This window comes from Hyperolius riggenbachi, chromosome 2 (genome assembly GCF_040937935.1).
Source record: "Hyperolius riggenbachi isolate aHypRig1 chromosome 2, aHypRig1.pri, whole genome shotgun sequence".
In the NCBI taxonomy this organism is placed as follows: Eukaryota; Metazoa; Chordata; class Amphibia; order Anura; family Hyperoliidae; genus Hyperolius; species Hyperolius riggenbachi.
Window position 1 is genome coordinate 56,530,251 of NC_090647.1, and position 18,576 is coordinate 56,548,826.

General features: G+C 46.2%; 1 protein-coding gene across 1 annotated transcript; it reads left to right on the forward strand.

Annotated features, from left to right (window-relative positions):
• Positions 1-16,110: 16,110 nt before the first annotated feature.
• Positions 16,111-17,850, forward strand: LOC137544789 (E3 ubiquitin/ISG15 ligase TRIM25-like). Its single transcript, XM_068265878.1, has one exon. The coding sequence runs from the start codon at positions 16,111-16,113 to the stop codon at positions 17,848-17,850; it is 1,740 nt and encodes a 579-aa protein (XP_068121979.1).
• Positions 17,851-18,576: the final 726 nt, after the last annotated feature.

The window sequence follows — 18,576 nt, forward strand, 5'->3', positions numbered from 1 at the left end:
CACACACACGCGCACACGCACACACGCACACACACACACACGATTTTATATATATAGATATCTATATATATCTATATCTATATCAGGTTCTCTTTAAGGATAGGCATCTGGGAAGGGGTGGGGGTTAAGTTTAGACATCAGCAGGGGGATTGATTATGGTTAGGCATCGGGGGGGGGGGGGGTTAAAGTTATTCATCAGCAGGAGGAAAGGTTAGGGTTAGGCATAGGTAAAGGGAGGGTTCTGTGTGAGAATAGAGTTATCTTTTGCTGTAGTAAAATAGCAGTATCAATTAACCACTTGCCGACCGCACACTCATAACGTGCGTCGGCAAAGTGGCAGCTGCAGGACCAGCGACGCAGTACTGCGTCGCCAGCTGCAGCCTAATTAATCAGGAAGCAGCCGCTCGTACGAGCGGCTGCTTCCTGTCAAATCACGGCGGGGGGCTCCGTGAATAGCCTGCGGGCCGCCGATGGCGGCTCGCAGGCTAGATGTAAACACAAGCGGAAATAATCCGCTTTGTTTACATTTGTACGGCGCTGCTGCGCAGCAGCGCCGTAAGGCAGATCGGCGATCCCCGGCCAATCAGCGGCCGGGGATCGCCGCCATGTGACAGGAGACAGCCTGTCACTGGCTGCACAGGACGGATAGCGTCCTGTGCAGCCGGATCTCCAGGAGGGGGCCAGGTAGGAGAGGGAGGGGGAGGATTTCGCCGCGGAGGGGGGCTTTGAGGAGCCCCCCCCGCCACCCACAGCAGGCAGGAGAGATCAGACCCCCCCAGCACATCATCCCCATAGGGGGGAAAAAAGGGGGGCAATCTGATCTCCCTGCCTGCACCCTGATCTGTGCTGGGGGCTGCAGAGCCCACCCAGCACAGATCACTCAAACCAGCGCTGGTCCTTAAGGGGGGGTAAAGGGTGGGTCCTCAAGTGGTTAACTTTATAGTAAACTTCAAGGGACCGGGCAAAGTAGTTTACTATATCAGAAGTTCACTATGTTAGAAATTGTTATACTCCAGCACATAAAGTATAGTACTTTATATTAATTCGGTAAATTAGTGGGAGTCATTTTTCTTTTCAAGCGAACGAAGACAGTGTCTAAGCTAGATCAAAATGTGCAGTGCTCAATATGCAGGGTTTTGCCTTCAATAACCATGCAACAGCTTGCACAGGAATTGTTGCAGCCATGCACAAGCAAGTCACAGATGAGATGACAGGATATTCCCTCAGTAATGAGGCAGCAGCTTGAGGTAATCGATGCAAGTCCAGAGTAGTGTGCAGATAGCAAGCAGGCTACAAGTGGATGCCAACCCGCCCACCGACAACGGCTCATGGGTCTTTGACTGACAGAGGATGCATGTGCTGGCTGAGCGTGTGCCCCGTCACGATAGAGTTCTGCACCTGCGCAGTAGTACTGCACAGACACAGAGTGCGCCTCACTGTGGGAGCACAATAGTGGCCGAACCACGCATGCGCAGAAGGACCACGGAACAGGGGGACAGCAAAGGGAGGGAGCACACAAACCACATGGGGTTGGAGGAAGCCCCAGGTAAGTATAAATATTGCATTATATACCAACTAACTTATCTGTGTTTTTTGGATGTGGGAAGAAACGCTGGCAAACATGGGAAGAGCATGCAAACTCCCATGCAGCTTGTGTCCTGACCCAGACCTAAATCGGTAACCTAGCAGTGCACAGTGAGAGTGCAGTCCAGTATACCACCATGCTGCCCATACCTCTCAACTTTTTCGACATAAGAAAGAGGGACACACGCCTGCCTCACTCCTAATCACTCCACTACCACACCCCTAGTCATGCTTACCATAAAGTCTTCATTAGAAAAATATGTTGTATTATAATTCAGATCACACTGGTCCTTTCTGTACTGGTTCATTTTCCTTAATATTGACAATTGAAAATAAAAAAAAATATGAATTGAAAGGATGGAAATAAAGTTTAGTGTCAATCAAGCAAATTTTTCAGTATAAATATACATATATTTGCATAGAACTGTACACCTGCAATTGTCCCTGAAAGCCTGGCCAAGTCACACTTCATTGTGCATGGTGAGTTCATAGAAGATTTTATTTTATTTTTTGTCACAAGTTAGCGGAAATTGATTTTAATTGTTTTTTTTCACAAAGTGTCATTTTCCGCTAACTTGTGACAAAAAATAAAATCTTCTATGAACTCACCATCCTCCTAACGGAATACCTTGGGGTGTCTTCTTTCTAAAATGGGGTCATTTGTGGGGTTCCTATACTGCCCTGGCATTTTAGGGGCCCTAAACCGTGAGGAGTAGTCTTGAAACCAAATGTCGCAAAATGACCTGTGAAATCTTAAAGGTACTCATTGGACTTTGGGCCCCTTAGCGCAGTTAGGGTGCAAAAAAGTGCCACACATGTGGTACCGTTGTACTCAGGAGAAGTAGTATAATGTGTTTTGTGGTGTACTTTTACACACACCCATGCTGGGTGGGAGAAATATCTCTGTAAATGACAATTTTTTTATTTTGTTTACACACAATTGTCCATTTAGAGATATTTCTCCCACTCAGCATGGGTATGTGTAAAAATACACCCCAAAACACATTATACTACTTCTTCTGAGTACGGCGATACCACATGTGTGACACTTTTTTTGCAACCTAGGTGCGCTAATGGGCCTAACGTCCTAGGTCTCCTCCTGCCTATCCGCCATCTCCTCCTGGATGTCTGCTAGGTTCCTGAAACTAAATCTAGACAAAACGGAATTTATGATCTTCCCACCCCGGCCATCTACGAACCTCCCAGATGTGCATGTCACTGTTAACCACACTACCATTCGCCCTACCTCTAAAGCCCGCTGTCTGGGTGTCACCCTGGACTCCGCACTCTCCTTCACTTCCCACATCCAAAACCTCACAAAGTCCTGCAACTTCCACCTTCGTAACATCTGTAAGATTCGCCCTTTCCTGACCTCTGCCACCACCAAACTCCTCATCCATGCCCTCATAATTTCCCGCCTTGACTACTGCAATGCCCTGCTGAATTATCCACTGCTCCCATCGCTCCACCACGGCAGATCCCCTCCTAGAATCCCTCCACTGGTTTCCTATCCAGTCCAGAATCAGATTCAAGATACTGTATCTGACCTACAAATCTGTCCACAAAACCTGTCCAACCTACATTTCCGATCTTACTCAGAGGTACACACCTAGCCGCTCACTCCGCTCTTTCAATGAACTTCGCCTAACCGCCCCCCGCATCACCCAGTCCCATGCACGCCTCCAGGACTTCTCAAGAGCTGCTCCAACACTATGGAACTCCCTACCTCCACCCATTAGGGCAGCCCCCTCCTTCAACATCTTCAAGAAAGCCCTCAAAACTCACCTTTTCACTCTGGCCTACTACCCCTCACAAGTGCTCTAAACCTACAGCTGAACTCTGGTCCCCTACCATTCGTGTCCTTACCTCTCCCTCTAGATTGTAAGCCTTTGGGCAGGGTCCTCCTCCTTTTGTGTCCTACCTGATCTGGCACCTCCATTACTGTGAACCCATGCTATGCATCTGAGTGAACCTAACTTGCCTAATCTCCATGCTTCATCCAGTGACTGAATAAGCATTACCTTGTACTAATACTGTGCTGTGTGATCTGGTTTTCTTGTATTCCTGTATTGTCATATTGCTGTATGTCACCCCTAAATATTGTCTGTAACCTAAATTAATGTTCAGCGCTGCGTAATATGTTGGCGCTTTATAAATACAATAAATAAATAAATAAATAATAAATTCACAGGTCATTTTGAGGCATTTGGATTCTAGACTACTCCTCATGGTTTAGGGCCCCTAAAATGCCAGGGCAGTATAGGAACCCCACAAGTGACCCCATTTTAGAAAGAAGACACCCCAAGGTATTCTGTTAGGAGTATGGTGAGTTCATAGAAGATTTTTTTTTGTCACAAGGTAGCGGAAATTGACACTTTGTGAAAAAAAAAACAGTACAAATCAATTTCCGCTAACTTGTGACAAAAAATAAAATATTTTATGAACTCGTCATACACTTTAACAGAATACCTTGGGGTGTCTTCTTTCTAAAATGGGGTCACTTGTGGGGTTCCTATACTGCCCTGGCATTTTAGGGGCCCTAAACCGTGAGGAGTAGTCTTGAACCCAAATGTCTCAAAATGACCTATGAAATCCTAAAGGTACTCATTGGACTTTGGGCCCCTTAGCGCAGTTAGACTGCAAAAAAGTGCCACACATGTGGTACTGCTGTGCTCAGAAGAAGTAGTATAATGTGTTTTGTGGTGTATTTTTACATATACCCATGCTGGGTGGGAGAAATATCTCTGTAAATGACAAATTTTTGATTTTTTTTCACACACAATTGTCCATTTACAGAGAGATTTCTCCCACCCAGCATGGGTATGTATAAAAATATACCCCAAAACACATTATACTACTTCTCCTGAGTACGGCGATACCACATGTGTGACACTTTTTTGCAGCCTAGGTGCGCTAAGCGGTCCAACGTCCTATTCACAGGTCATTTTGAGGCATTTGTTTTCTAGACTACTCCTCACGGTTTAGGGCCCCTAAAATGCCAGGGCAGTATAGGAACCCCACAAGTGACCCCATTTTAGAAAGAAGACACCCCAAGGTATTCCGTTGGGTGTATGGTGAGTTCATAGAAGATTTTATTTTTTGTCACAAGTTAGTGAAAAATGGCACTTTGTGAAAAAAACAATAAAAATCAATTTCCGCTAACTTTTGTCAAAAAAATAAAATCTTCTATGAACTCGTCATACACCTAACAGAATACCTTGGGTTGTCTTCGTTCTAAAATGGGGTCACTTGTGGGGTTCCTATACTGCCCTGGCATTTTACGGGCCCAAAACCGTGAGTAGTCTGGAAACCAAATGTCTCAAAATGACTGTTCAGGGGTATAAGCATCTGCAAATTTTGATGACAGGTGGTCTATGAGGGTGCGAATTTTGTGGAACCGGTAATAAGCAGGGTGGCCTCTTAGATGACAGGTTGTATTGGGCCTGATCTGATGGATAGGAGTGCTAGGGGGGTGACAGGAGGTGATTTATGGGTGTCTCAGGGGGTAGTTAGAGGGGAAAATAGATGCAATCAATGCACTGGGGAGGTGATCGGAAGGGGGTCTGAGGGGGACTTGAGGGTTTGGCCGAGTGATCAGGAGCCCACACGGGGCAAATTAGGGCCTGATCTGATGGGTAGGTGTGCTAGGGGGTGACAGATGGTGACAGGAGGTGATTGATGGGTGTCTCAAGGTGTGATTAGAGGGGGTAATAGATGCAAGCAATGCTTGCGAGGTGATCAGGGCTGGGGTCTGAGAGCGTTCTGAGGGTGTGGCGGGTGATTGGGTGCCCTAGGGGCAGATAGGGGTCTAATCTGATGGGTAGCAGTGACAGGTGGTGACAGGGGGTGATTGATGGGTAATTAGTGGGTGTTTAGAGGAGAGAACAGATGTAAACAATGCACTTGGGAGGTGATCTGACGTCGGGTCTGCGGGCAATGTGATGGTGTGGGTGGGTGATCACATTGCCCGCAAGGGGCAGGTTAGGGGCTGATTGATGGGTGGCAGTGACAGGGGGTGATTGATGGGTGATTGACAGGTGATTGACAGGTGATCGGTGGGTTATTACAGGGAAGAACAGATGTAAATAATGCACTGGCGAATTGATAGGGGGGGGGGGGGTGTCTTAGGGCAATCTGAGCGTGTGGGCGGGTAATTGGGTGCTCGCAAGGGGCAGATTAGGGTCTAATCTGATGGATAACAGTGACAAGTGGTGATAGGGTGTGATTGATGGGTGATTGATGTGTAATTAGTGGGTGTTTAGAGGAGAGAACAGATGTAAACAATGCACTTGGGAGGTGATCTGACGTCGGGTCTGTGGGCGATCTGATGGTGTGGGTGGGGGATCAGATTGCTCGCAAGGGGAAGGTTAGGGGCTGATTGATGGGTGGCAGTGACAGGGGATGATGGATGGGTGATTGACAGGTGATCAGTGGGTTAATACAGGGGGCATAAATGCATACAGTACACAGGGGGGGGGGGGGTCTGGGGAGAATCTGATGAGGGGTGGGGGGGTGATCAGGAGTCCCCAGGGGGCAGTTTAGGGAATAAAAAAAAAATAGTGTTGACAGATAGTGACAGGGAGTGATTGATGGGTGATTAGGGGGCGTACGTACAAAAAGGGCGCCTGGACAAAAAGGGCGCGGGGTGTAAACTCTAAATAATAATTAATCATTAATAGGGTTTATAAAAATAGTGTGCTATATTTCGTTTACAAATAAAGTTTAACAAAATTATAAATCATTAAATAATGTTTATAAAATCGGAAATTGTGAAAACGTTAATCTTTCCTATTTGTAAAGTTAAACTTATAATTACGTTTATTAAAAAAACAATAATATATGTTTAATTGTTATAATTGTATATTATTGTGAATAACCTTCATTTATGGTTTGTTCTTATAATAAAATCTGAAAATATTCTTTATAACGATGATATAAATATAAGTACGTTCGTAATAAGTGTTGTAAAACATTAGTAATTATTACTAAAATTTTACTAAAACTATACCTAAGCCTACTCTTACACAGAACCCTCCCTGTACCTATCCCTAACCCCTAGACCCCCCTGTTGGTGCCTAAACCTAAGACCCCCCTGTTGGTGCCTAAACCTAAGACCCCCCTGGTGGTGCCTAAACCTTAGACCCCCCTGTTGGTGCCTAAACCTAAGACCCCCCTGTTGGTGCCTAAACCTAAGACCCCCCTGCTGGTGCCTAAACCTAAGACCCCCCTGTTGGTGCCTAAACCTAAGACCCCCCTGTTGGTGCCTAAACCTAAGACCGCCCCTGGTGGTGCCTAAACCTAAGACCCCCCTGTTGGTGCCTAAACCTAAGACCCCCCTGTTGGTGCCTAAACCTAAGACCCCCCTGTTGGTGCCTAAACCTAAGACCCCCCTGTTGGTGCCTAAACCTAAGACCCCCCCGGTGGTGCCTAAACCTAAGACCCCCCTGTTAGTGCCTAAACCTAAGACCCCCCTGTTGGTGCCTAAACCTAAGACCCCCCTTTATTATGTGGATAATAATGTTTTACTAATTAAGGATGCAAAAAATATTTTGCAATTTACGTAACGTACTGATGGCTTTATTTTGTGAATAATAATGTTTTTTATTATGTGGATAATAATGTTTTACAAATTGTGACTCCAAAAAATATATTGCAATTTACATTACGTACTGATCGCTTTATTTTGTGAATAATGTTTTAAAAACAGTAAGGGATAAAACTTTAAATAATGTTTTAATTATTTAAATAAGATAAATATATTTAGTATTTTCATAAACTTTATTCGGCACGGGTGCATTTTATAAACGTAAATCAACACAAGCTCAGTTATAAATCATTAAACAGCTCCGGGCGCCGTTTGTAAACTTTATTTAGCTCCGGGCGCCGTTTGTAAACTTTATTTAGCTCCGGCGCCCTTTTTTCCTGCTCGGCGCCCATTAAACGTTATTTATTATGGGAGTGAATGGCGGCGCCCTTTTTGTCCACTAGCTGCCTGCGCCCTTTTTTCCCAGCTCCGATTAGGGGGGTGATTGGATGCAAACAGTGGTCTGGGGGATGGGCAGGGGGGGGGTCTGAGGGGTGCTGTGGGCGATCGTGGGGCAGATCAGTGTGTTTGGGTGCAGACTAGGGTAGCTGCAGCCTGCCCTGGTGGTCCCTCGGACAATGGGACCACCAGGGCGGGAGGCAAGCTGTATAATACGCTTTGTATACAATACAAAGCGTATTATACACTTTGTATGCGGCGATCTGGACGCTAGTAACCCGCCGGCGCTTCCGAACGTCCGGCGGGTTACAGCGCGAGGAGGGCGGAGCCTGTCGCTGGCGCCTGATCGTGTCACGTGTGACGCGATCGGCGCATAACCATGCCCGCAGCTGCCAACGCCGATGGGCGTATTGCGGTCGTTTAGGCCCAGTCCTTGCCGCCGCCCATCGGCTGTGGGCGGTCGGCAAGTGGTTAACAGGCTTAAGGGAGCACCAGGTAAGTATGGTACCTAAGACGCTTCTTGTCTCAGGTACACTTTAACCCCCTTAAGTCCGCCTAACGCCAATGGGCGTCAAGTCCTGGGGCAGGGTTTTGCAGGAGATCGCGCTCGCCAATGCGCGCATCTCCGCATGAATGACGGAGCTCCACTCCGTCATCAGTATCCCAGCGGCGATCACCGTTAGGAGACTGTTAGACGGCAAAACCGCCATCTATTTACATTGTTCAGCTCTGAAATCTAAGGCAGCGCTATACTGGGGACAGCCGTGTCACAGGCTGTCCCCTCCAGAGGCTCAGTCAGGGGTGATTGGCTGTCATAGGCTGATGCCTATGACAGCCGATCACAGTGATTGGCTGGCGGGAAGAGGGAGAGAGGGCTGGCCACAGTATAATAAAAAAAAATTAACTAATTTTTTTTTAAATTTTATTTAAAAAAAGGAAATAAATATTTACAGGGGTGGGGGGGGAAATCACTTGTGTGCTGAGTTGTGCGGCCCTGCAGCGAGGCCTTAAAGCTGCAGTGGCCTAATTAACAAAAAATAGCCTGGTCACTAGTGGGGTGTAAGCCCAGGGTCCTCAAGAGGTTAAGCTAAGCAAAGAGACCCTCACCCCCATTTCCCCAACAACAGTTCCCATTGCCAATAAACACTACCCCACTGCTCCCCGGGGCCCTGGTCTAGTGCTCTCCCTTGTATGATCTGTGATGTTCTGCCTGACTGCTCCCCTCACTCCCTCGGATCAGATGTGCCCTGCTCATGCCTTCTCATGCTGTGCAGTTTGCCCCTCCTGTCCTCTCTCTCCCTCCCTCCCTCCCATGTAGGATTCAAGCAGTGGCAGTCACTCACCCGTTGATCCCGTAGACAGCGGCTGTGGTCTACAGTGACGGTGCTGCCTGGAAATTTACACTGCTCCACATGCGCAGTAATCCTGTACTGCAAGATTTCCTATTCTGTTATGCTGAACTACCTCTGTGTCAAATTGCAGCCCCCAAATACCCGCTGGTTCCCGAGATATGTTTGTTTGATCTATCTCGGGAATAGAGATGGCCCGGACTGTTCGCCACGGAGCAGTATTCTGCAAACATCGGCTGTTTGCATTCGTGGTGAACAGCAAACATTTGGCGTGTTTGATTCGCCCCCTATACATCATCATTGAGCTAAACTTTGACCCCTTACCTCACAGTGAGCAGACACATGGCAGCCAATCCGCTAGCACCCCTTCCTGGGCCCCCCACCCCCCCTGTCAAAAAGCAGTAGTGGTGGCCATATTGGATCAATTATCTGCTGGCTGCTGACTGTTGGTGAGAGCAGGATCAGAGTTGCCGCAGATAGGCAGGGAAAGCATTAGCTAGGCCTGTGTTCTTGTTCCTCACTTGCTGTGAAAGCACTTCAAACATCCCTATTGAGGGCTAGCACATTGGTTTCCTGTTTTTTTGTGTGTGTGACACTCCATAGCCCACTGACACCCAGAACTGTGTGCACACTTCTGCTGTTGCCTCATTAAGTTACAGGTACAGAACCACTTCAGAGACACTCCACAGCCCACTGACACCCAGAGCTGTGCATAATGTGATTCCTGCCCTTTAGGGTTTAAAACCCAACTTTGCGTCAACTCCGTAATTTTTGGTAAAACTTTTGCCATGGATCCCCCTCTGGCATGCCACAGTCCAGATGTTAGACCCCTTGAAAAAAACTTTTCCATCACTTTCGTGGCCAGAAACAGTCTTTGTAGGTGTAATAGATAGCGGAGATACCGCCGCAGAGACGAGCAGCATGGCGGCTATCTTCGCGTATCAGCCGGCGGCCTCGGCCGCGCAGTTACATGCTGGTGCTCTGCCTGGTCCTTCTATTGCACATAGATTGAGGGCTATGCGCGCCTCGCGCACCAAGCGACAGGACCTTTATGCGAATAGAAGGGGAGTCAGCTGACTCCAACGGTACTTTGGATTTGCTGAGTGATGGGGGCGGCGCTGCGGAGCATTTCTGTATATATAGTACTGGGCTGTCAGTTGCTCCGTGTCTGCTGTTGCGAATGCTAACGTGTTAGCGCTCAGACCCTAGTCAGATCCCAAAGTGTGCTAGAACCAGCTGGAGCTGGGGATCCACACTTAGCCAGATTCTGTTGATAGCTTAAAGTACTAATTGCATTGTATTATCTGTTAAGACCTTCTGCTTCCTTTGACTATTCTCCTGCTTGTTGGTTCTGTACCTCTGCTCATCTGATTCCTGTTGCCGACCCTGCCTGAACGTGACACTGAATCAGCCTTCTGGCCTAGTGCACACCAGAGCGGTTCTGCTGCGGTTTGCGATCCGCTTGCGGGTGCGGATCCGCTAGGGTAATGTATTTTAATAGGCTGGTGCACACCAGAGCGGGAGGCGTTTTGCAGAAACGCATACTCCTGGGCTGCTGCAGATTTTGGATTGCGGATGCGTTTCTGCCTCAATGTTAAGTATAGAAAAACCGCAAACCGCTCTGAAAAACGGCACTTCAGAGCGGTTTGCCAGGCGTTTTTTGTTACAGTAGCTGTTCAGTAACAGCTTTACTGTAACAATACATGAAATCTACTACACCAAAAACGCTTCACAAAACCGCAAAACGCTAGCTGAAACGCTACAGAAAAATAAGAAAAAGCTTTTCAAAATCTGCTAGCATTTTGCGGATCTGCTAGCGGTTTTTGGTGTGCACCGGGCCTCTGTCTTTGTACCTTATCTGTCCATACGTTGCCAACTCTGCTTGTCTGACCCTCCTGTCCTCACCAGTGGGCCTAGCCACTGGTGAGGGATCTGTAAGAGTCTTCACCTGCTCCTCAGGTGAAGCTCAGCTGCAGCATTGTCTGTAACACCTGCTCCTCAGGTGTCCACTAGCTGCAGTATAGTCTTAATCGCCTGCTCCTCAGGTGATCATCCTGTGCAGCACTGTCTGTAACACCTGCTCCTCAGGTGTCCACTGGCTGCAGTATAGTCCTATTCACCTGCTCCTCAGGTGATCATCCTTTGTAGCACTATCAGTGGTCCCTGCTCCTCAGGCGTCCACTGACTGCAGTTCAGTCTGAATCACCTGCTCCTCAGGTGATCACTGGCTGCAGTACTGTCTGAGTCACCCGCTCCTCGGGAGATCTCCTCTTCCTCATTACTGTTGCACCAAACACTATCTCACATTGGTTGTCCTGTGTCTGGCTATACTAGCATTATTGGTGATTCTGCAGATCACCACATAATCAGGTATAGCATCTGTATTATTGGTGATACTGCAGATCACCAATAATCAGAAAATCTGTTTTGCTGACACCAATCGTTACAGTAGGTTTAAAAATTCACCTGCCCATTGCAGTCTATGGCGGTTCGTCAGATTCGCCTGTTCGCAAATATTTTCGGAAGTTCGCGTTTGCGAACAGAAAATTCTGTGTTTGCGGCATCTCTACTTGGGAACTATCAGGGTTTGAGGGCTGCAAATTGGCACAAAAGTATTTATTCATACCCTCAAAATTTGGGGAGTGCAGGAGGTGTGGCTGTGGAGATATTTCATTTATTTATACTTGCCACTGCACATGCGTATTGCTCAGACTAGAAGGCAGCTCTAGGGCAGCACAATCGGACATTACAATGGCATTCTTCTATGTTGTAAGGTTCCTCACTTGATGACATCATCATGCCTTATCACTTAAAGCAGTAGGATTAGCCCATACTATGCCAGGGGGGAAAAACACATATATAAGCAGATAAATACTTGAGCTACTTACATAACACATAACACAGTATTGTACTGTCCACGTTTTGATTTCAGTGAATTTTAGTTAGTAAATGAAGACAATTCTGTTCCTGGTGGGAACCATATCTTTTGCCCACCGTTTGAGGCTAAATACTGAAGTCATTTCTTACCTTAACTTTTTTTTTCTCCTCCAATCGCTGAGTCACCTCAGCCTTGCTTGTAAACACAAGTGAGCAGAGGATCATGTTTTAGCTAGGCAGCTAGGTAGGGAAATAAAGGGAAGAGAAGGAATATATTATAGATAAAAAGAACTCCGAGCATGTAACTGAATGGCAATGGCTATTAAAGGGCCAGTGCTCCTAAGGTTTGTGATAACTCCAAACCATAACAGCAGAAAAAGTTTTGAAAGTTTTGAATGCAGGATTAGCATCTTTATCACTTAATACTGAGTGACCAGTTGCTGTTGAAATTTGATTTTTATGGTGACAATACCGCAGAAAAATGCTGTCACTGTAATGTAAACCACAGCCGCTGTCAACAGGACTGACGTTCAGTGACTGCCGCTGCTTGAATCCTACATGGGAGGAAGAGAGAGGATGGAGGGGAAAACTGCACCGCATGAGAAGGGATGAGCAGAGGCTGATCCGAGGGAGGGGAGCGCAGTATCTGTTGGCACTTGCCAGGGGTACATTCAGGAAGCAGGGGCCACCGGCCCTGTGTATGTGCTATGCAGCTAATGAGCAGGGGCCGGCCCGGATTTACATCACAGGAGCCTAAAGGCACAGATGTACTGGCACCCTAGACTTCACCCTCCATGAACCTACAAACCCCCACCAAACCGCGCCACAAGTGTGCTGGCTGGCCCAGCTGTTACTTCTCCTTTACTTCCCTTGTCCATCATATGTAGCTACAGGTGTCCCCTAGCATTAGATAACCAGTGGTACCCTCAGTAATCCTACTAATATAATAAATGGGAAAGTTTGGATGTTTGGATGTTTGTTACTCGATCACGCAAAAACGGCTGAACGGATTTGAATGAAATTTGGCACACACATAGTACATTACCTGGAATAAAATAAAGGATACTTTTTATTCCCATAACCAAAAAGGGGGTGGAGACAAATACAAATTTCACTGGAAAATGTAAACTGCAGCCATTCTTACACTGTTACACTGGAGGTGTGTTTAGCTTCTAAGGGTACAATGGTTAATTTGCATATATTCAGCAGTGATGCACTGGGAGACATCTCAAGCTCACTCCAACCTGAATTATCGCAAAACCTTCTGTTTTAAGAAAGCAAACTTTTGTTTTTCTTAACATCTTAGTAAGGGGGCTTTTAGGACCATTGTAGTCACTTACACACTCCAATGAGTTCTGGGTCACCATGAGCTTGCTGGTTAGTCTGTACCTCGGTGTTACAAGCCCTACTCCATAGAGCCAAATTAATCCATGCCATGCACTGATGAGAATCAAACAATCTGAAACAGTCTGTATGCATGTTGGATTATTATGGCTCTGTACAAATTAACAAGCTAACACATCATTGCATTCCAGCGGTTCTGGAGGTGTGTTTAGCTTCTAAGGGTAACAATGGTTAATTTGCATATATTCAGCAGTGATGCACTGGTAGACATCTCAAGCTCACTTCAACCTGAATTATTGCAAATTCTTTCTGTTTTAAGAAAGCAAACTTTTGTTTTTCTCACACTGTTAATGGTAGGGTTCTCAAACTTTGCACAGTTGGTCGTTGGGTGACTGGAATTAATATTCAGAAAAGTGGTTGGAGCCTATAAAAGCAAATCAAAATTAACCTATTGATTTTCAAGGGAAATATTTACATTTCTGCCATTCTTGCACTGTTAATGGCACAAGCCTCAAACCTGGTATAGTTGATCATTGGGTGGCTGGGGTTCAATTTCAGAAAGGGGGTGGAGCCACAAATAGCCAATCAGATTTGTTTCATTCCAATGCAAATTATTGTTGCCAAACACCGCAAAGTTTAAAAACTTGGTAATTGAGTAATTGATTAATTGTGTGTTAGGGTTAGGAAAGTGGGCACAGCCAACACCAGCCAACTACATAAGTGGGCAACGCAGGGTCATAAGTGGGCGGAGACAAATACAAATTTTACTGGGAAAATGTAAACAGCAGCCATTCTTACACTTTAATGGTAGGGTTCTCAAACTTTGCACAGTTGGTTACTGGGTGACTGGGATTAATATTCAGAAAAGTGGGTGGAGCCTACAAAAAACAATCAAAAATTACCTATTGATTTTTCAGGAGAATATTTTATTGCTGCCATTCTTGCACTGTTAATGGCACAAGCCTCAAACCTGGTACAGTTGATCAATGCGTGACTGGGGTTTAAATTTATATAAGGGGGTGGAGTCCCACACAGCCAATCTGATTTGTTTCATTTTAATGCAGGTTATTGATGCCAAAGACCGCAAAACTCACAAACTTGGTCATTGAGTAATTGATTAATTGTTTGTTAGGGTTAGGAAAAGTGGGCGCAGCCAACACCAGCCAAATACATAATTGGGCAATGCTGGGTCATCAGTAGGCAGAGACAAATACAAATTTCACTGAGAAAATGTAAACGGCAGCAATTCTTACACTATTAATGGTAGGGTTCTCAAACTTTGCACAGTTGGTCACTGGGTGACTGAGATTAATATTCAGAAAAGTGGGTGGAGCCTACAAAAGCCAATCAAAATCCACCTATTAATCTTTAAGGGGAATATTTAATTGATGCCATTCTTGCACTATTAATCACCTGTACCTGGTACAGTTGGCCATTGGGTGATTGGGGTTCAAATTCAGAAAAGGGGTGGAGCCACATCCAATCAGATTTATTTTATTTCAATGCAAGTTATTGATGCCAAAGACCGCAAAGCTCACAAACTTGGTCAATTAGTAATTTTGTGTTAGGGTTAGAAAAAGTGGGCGAAGCCAACACCAGCCAAATACATACCTGGGCAACGCCGGGCAATCAGTGGGCGGAGACAAACACAAATTTCACTGGGAAAATGTAAACTGCAGCCATTCTTACACTATTAATTGTAGGGTTCTAAAACTTTGCACAGTTAGTCACTGGGTGACTGGGATTAATATTCAGAAAAGTGGGTGGAGCCTACAAAAACCAATCACAATTCACCTATTGATTTTCAAGGCAAATATTTAATTGCTGCCATTTTTGCACTGTTAATGGCACAAGCCTCAAACCTGGTACAGTTGATCATTGGGTGACTGGGGTTAAATATTTAGAAAAGGGGTGGGGCCACAAACAGCGAATCAGATGTGTTTCATTTGAATGAAAATTATTCATGCCAAAGACCACAAATCTCACAAACTTGGTCATTGACTATTGACAATTGTGTGTTAGGGTTAAAAAAAAAGTGGCCACAGCCAACAGCAGCCAAATACTTACCTGGGAAACATTAGGACATCAGTAGGTGGAGAAAAATACAAATTTCACTGCCAGAATGTAAACTGCAGCCATTCTTACACTGTTAATGGCAGGGTTCTTAAACTTTGCACAGTTGGTCACTGGGTGACTGGGATTAATATTCAGAAAAGTGGGTGGAGCCTACACAAACTAATCAAAATTCACCTATTGATTTTCAAAGGAGTGGAGCCACAGCCAATTAGATTTATTTCATTTCAATGCCAATTATTGATGCCAAAGACCGCAAAGCTCACAAACTAGGTCATCATTGAGTAATTGTGTGTTAGGATTAGAAAAAGTGGGCAGAGCTAACACTAGCCAATTACATACCCGGGCAACGCCGGGCGACCAGCTAGTAAGTAGTAATAAGTAGTTAGTGGTGCCCCCCACTGAAGGGAGAGCTCGTTAGTGGAATGCAGAGAGCTGGGTGAGTAACCTCTCATTTATGCTCTGCTCAGGACTCTGCATAGGGAAGGAGGGAGAGAGGCACTAGGGGAAGGGAGTGAGCCACCTTTCCATTATCAGGCGCCTGTTGGCCCTTGCCTACAGTGCCTTATGGTAGATCCGGCCCTGAGCAGGGGCACTGGGAGCAGCAGGGTGAGAACAGTTGCCAGGGTCTTGCGGTGTGGGGGTTCCTGCAGAGGTCAGGGGTCCTGGGGTTATCGTCCCCTTTGTCTCTATGGCAGTGCTATCCCTGTGTACAGATATCATAGAGAGAGAGAGCGAAACAGAGAGGGAGAGATGTTTCAGTCAAGTTTGGACTTGCTTTAGTTCTAATTCTGTTTGATTACAAAAAGCTGCATTGAGATCATGCGTATAACTGGTTCCTCCCCCTGGTTTCTGGGAATCGAAACCATTCACTTTTGTTTCTTCATTCTGCTGCAAGCGATGGCGTCTGCTGTTCTGAGCAAGGAGCTGGAGTGTCCCGTCTGTCTGAACATTTATACGGATCCTGTAACCCTGAGATGTGGTCACAACTTCTGCCGGGTCTGTATTGATCGTGTGCTGGATTCACAGGAGGTCTCTGGAGATTATTCCTGTCCTGAATGTAGAGAGGAGTTTATGGAGCGGCCCGAACTGCAGACAAACATTGCTCTGAGAAACGTATCCGAACATGTCCTGTCTACTCAGCAAGATCAGGACGAGGCCGGAATCCTTTGTACATACTGTATGCATTGTCCTGTACCTGCTATTATGTCCTGCCTGCTGTGTGAGGCTTCTCTGTGTGATAATCACCTGAAAGTCCACAGCAAGGCACCAGAACACTTCTTATGTGCCCCCACCACCTCTCTGGAGAACAGGAAATGTTCCGTCCATAAGAAGATCCTAGAGTATTATTGTACTGAGGATGCTGCTTGTGTCTGTGTGTCCTGCTATGTGATTGGGGGACATGTGGGACATAAGATGTTGTCACTGGATGAGGCCTCTGAGAAGAAGAAGAAGAAGCTGAGAAATGTTCTGCAGAAAAGGATGGCAGAGACAAAGAAGGCTGAGGAAAAAGTCCAGAGTCTGGAGGAACGCAGGAGAAAAGCACAAAAAAAAGCAGATGGTGAAGCAGAAAGAGTCACTGTCCTGTTTAAAGACCTCAGGAAACGGCTGGAGGACCTTGAGAAGAGAGCCCTGAGTGACATCGCGATACAGGCAGAGCAGGTGGTGAAATCATATGATGATGTAATTAGGCAGCTGGAAATAAAGAAAAAAGTCCTGTCCAAGAAGATACGTCACATCAAGAAACTGTGTAAAACGACTGATCCGCTAATTGTCTTGCAGGAATCAGACACAGGTGACTTGTGTGACACAGAGGAGGGAGATGAGGACAGCGAATCAGACACAGGTGACTTGTGTGACACGGATGAGGGAGAAGATGACAGCGAATCGGACGCAGGTGACTTGTGTGACACGGAGGAGGAAGATGAGGACAGCGAATCAGACACAGGTGACTTGTATGACACGGAGAACTGGGAGAGACATGATAAACAGCTCTATAATGGAGGAGATCTGGATGTGGCCAGCATTTCACAAACATTACACACAGGACTAACTGATATCACGTCTGAGGTAACTGGAGGAATCTATATACAGCCTGCAGACATATTACTGGATGTAACCACATCTGGTGATAATCTGCGTATAGAAGATGACAGGAAAACTGCATGGTATTCAGAAAGATGGACATATTATGATGAAACACCAGAGAGATTTCACGAATCTCCTCAGGCCATAAGCAGCCAGAGCTTCTCCTCAGGGCGACATTACTGGGAAGTGGATGTTAGTAAATCGTCTAATTGGAGAGTCGGGATGTGTTACCCCAGTATAGCCAGGGAAGGGAATGAGTTACAGATTGGATGTAATAACAACTCCTGGGGTTTGTGTGGATACGAGTACAATAATAAGTATTACGTCAGACATGACTGTAAGAAGATCCGGTTACCTGACAAGACCCCCAGAGATACAGTCAGGATATATCTGGATTATGACGCTGGGCAGATCTCGTTTTATGACCTGTGTGGGCGTGGCCCTACCAGACACCTCCACACTTTCAATGCCACCTTCACTGAACCCCTGCATGCTGTATTATGTGTGGAGGATGGCAAAATAAAGATATCTGGTGGGAGTCAGGGGGTGTGAGAGATCCACCCACTGGTGACATCACAGGGATAGAATTGTGATTGGCTCATTGTCCAGCCAATACTATTACTCACTAGCTCTTAGAGATGGGAAGTTCGGATCTTTTCAATGATCCGGATGATTCGAATCGGATCATTGAAAAGATCCGGATCTTTGATCCGAATCTCGGATCATTTGACTACTGAAGCATTTCGGGGGTGAAATGACTAGCAGGACAGGAGAAGGAGAGGGGGGTGGACACACAGAGAAGGGGAGAAGATGGACAGAGGGCAGGGAGTGGACGGAGGAGGGACGAGCAGAGAGCAGAAATGTTTTTTTGCACACAATACCCACATGCTGCAATCATATGCTTTACATATATTTCACCTATATGCTCATCTGTGTACTTTGCATGCAAACGTCGCACAGTGAAAGGAAGCATTCCCCAAAGTACAGTGCAGCTGTTTAGGAGGATATATTGCCCTGCAATCACATTGCCTGCAAAGGTGCTGAGCTGAGCCAAAAGCTTCTCATGTGATCACTGTGCACAACTAGGAACAGACAGCCTATAATGAGCAGCACATTGCAGCCAGTATGTGTGCTCTACATATCTGGCAGTGGCACCGATGTCCCCTCTCTCTCATCTACCTGCTGTCCCTGCAAGGCTGCCTCCCATCCAACAGAGCGATCCATCTCAGCTCTGCTTCCAGGACCCCGCTGCCCGCTGAGAGGGGGCGTGTCACTCAT

Bases quoted from the DNA above. Each gene is read 5' to 3' on its own strand.
- LOC137544789 (XM_068265878.1), top strand. From the start codon at position 16,111: ATGGCGTCTGCTGTTCTGAGCAAGGAGCTGGAGTGTCCCGTCTGTCTG.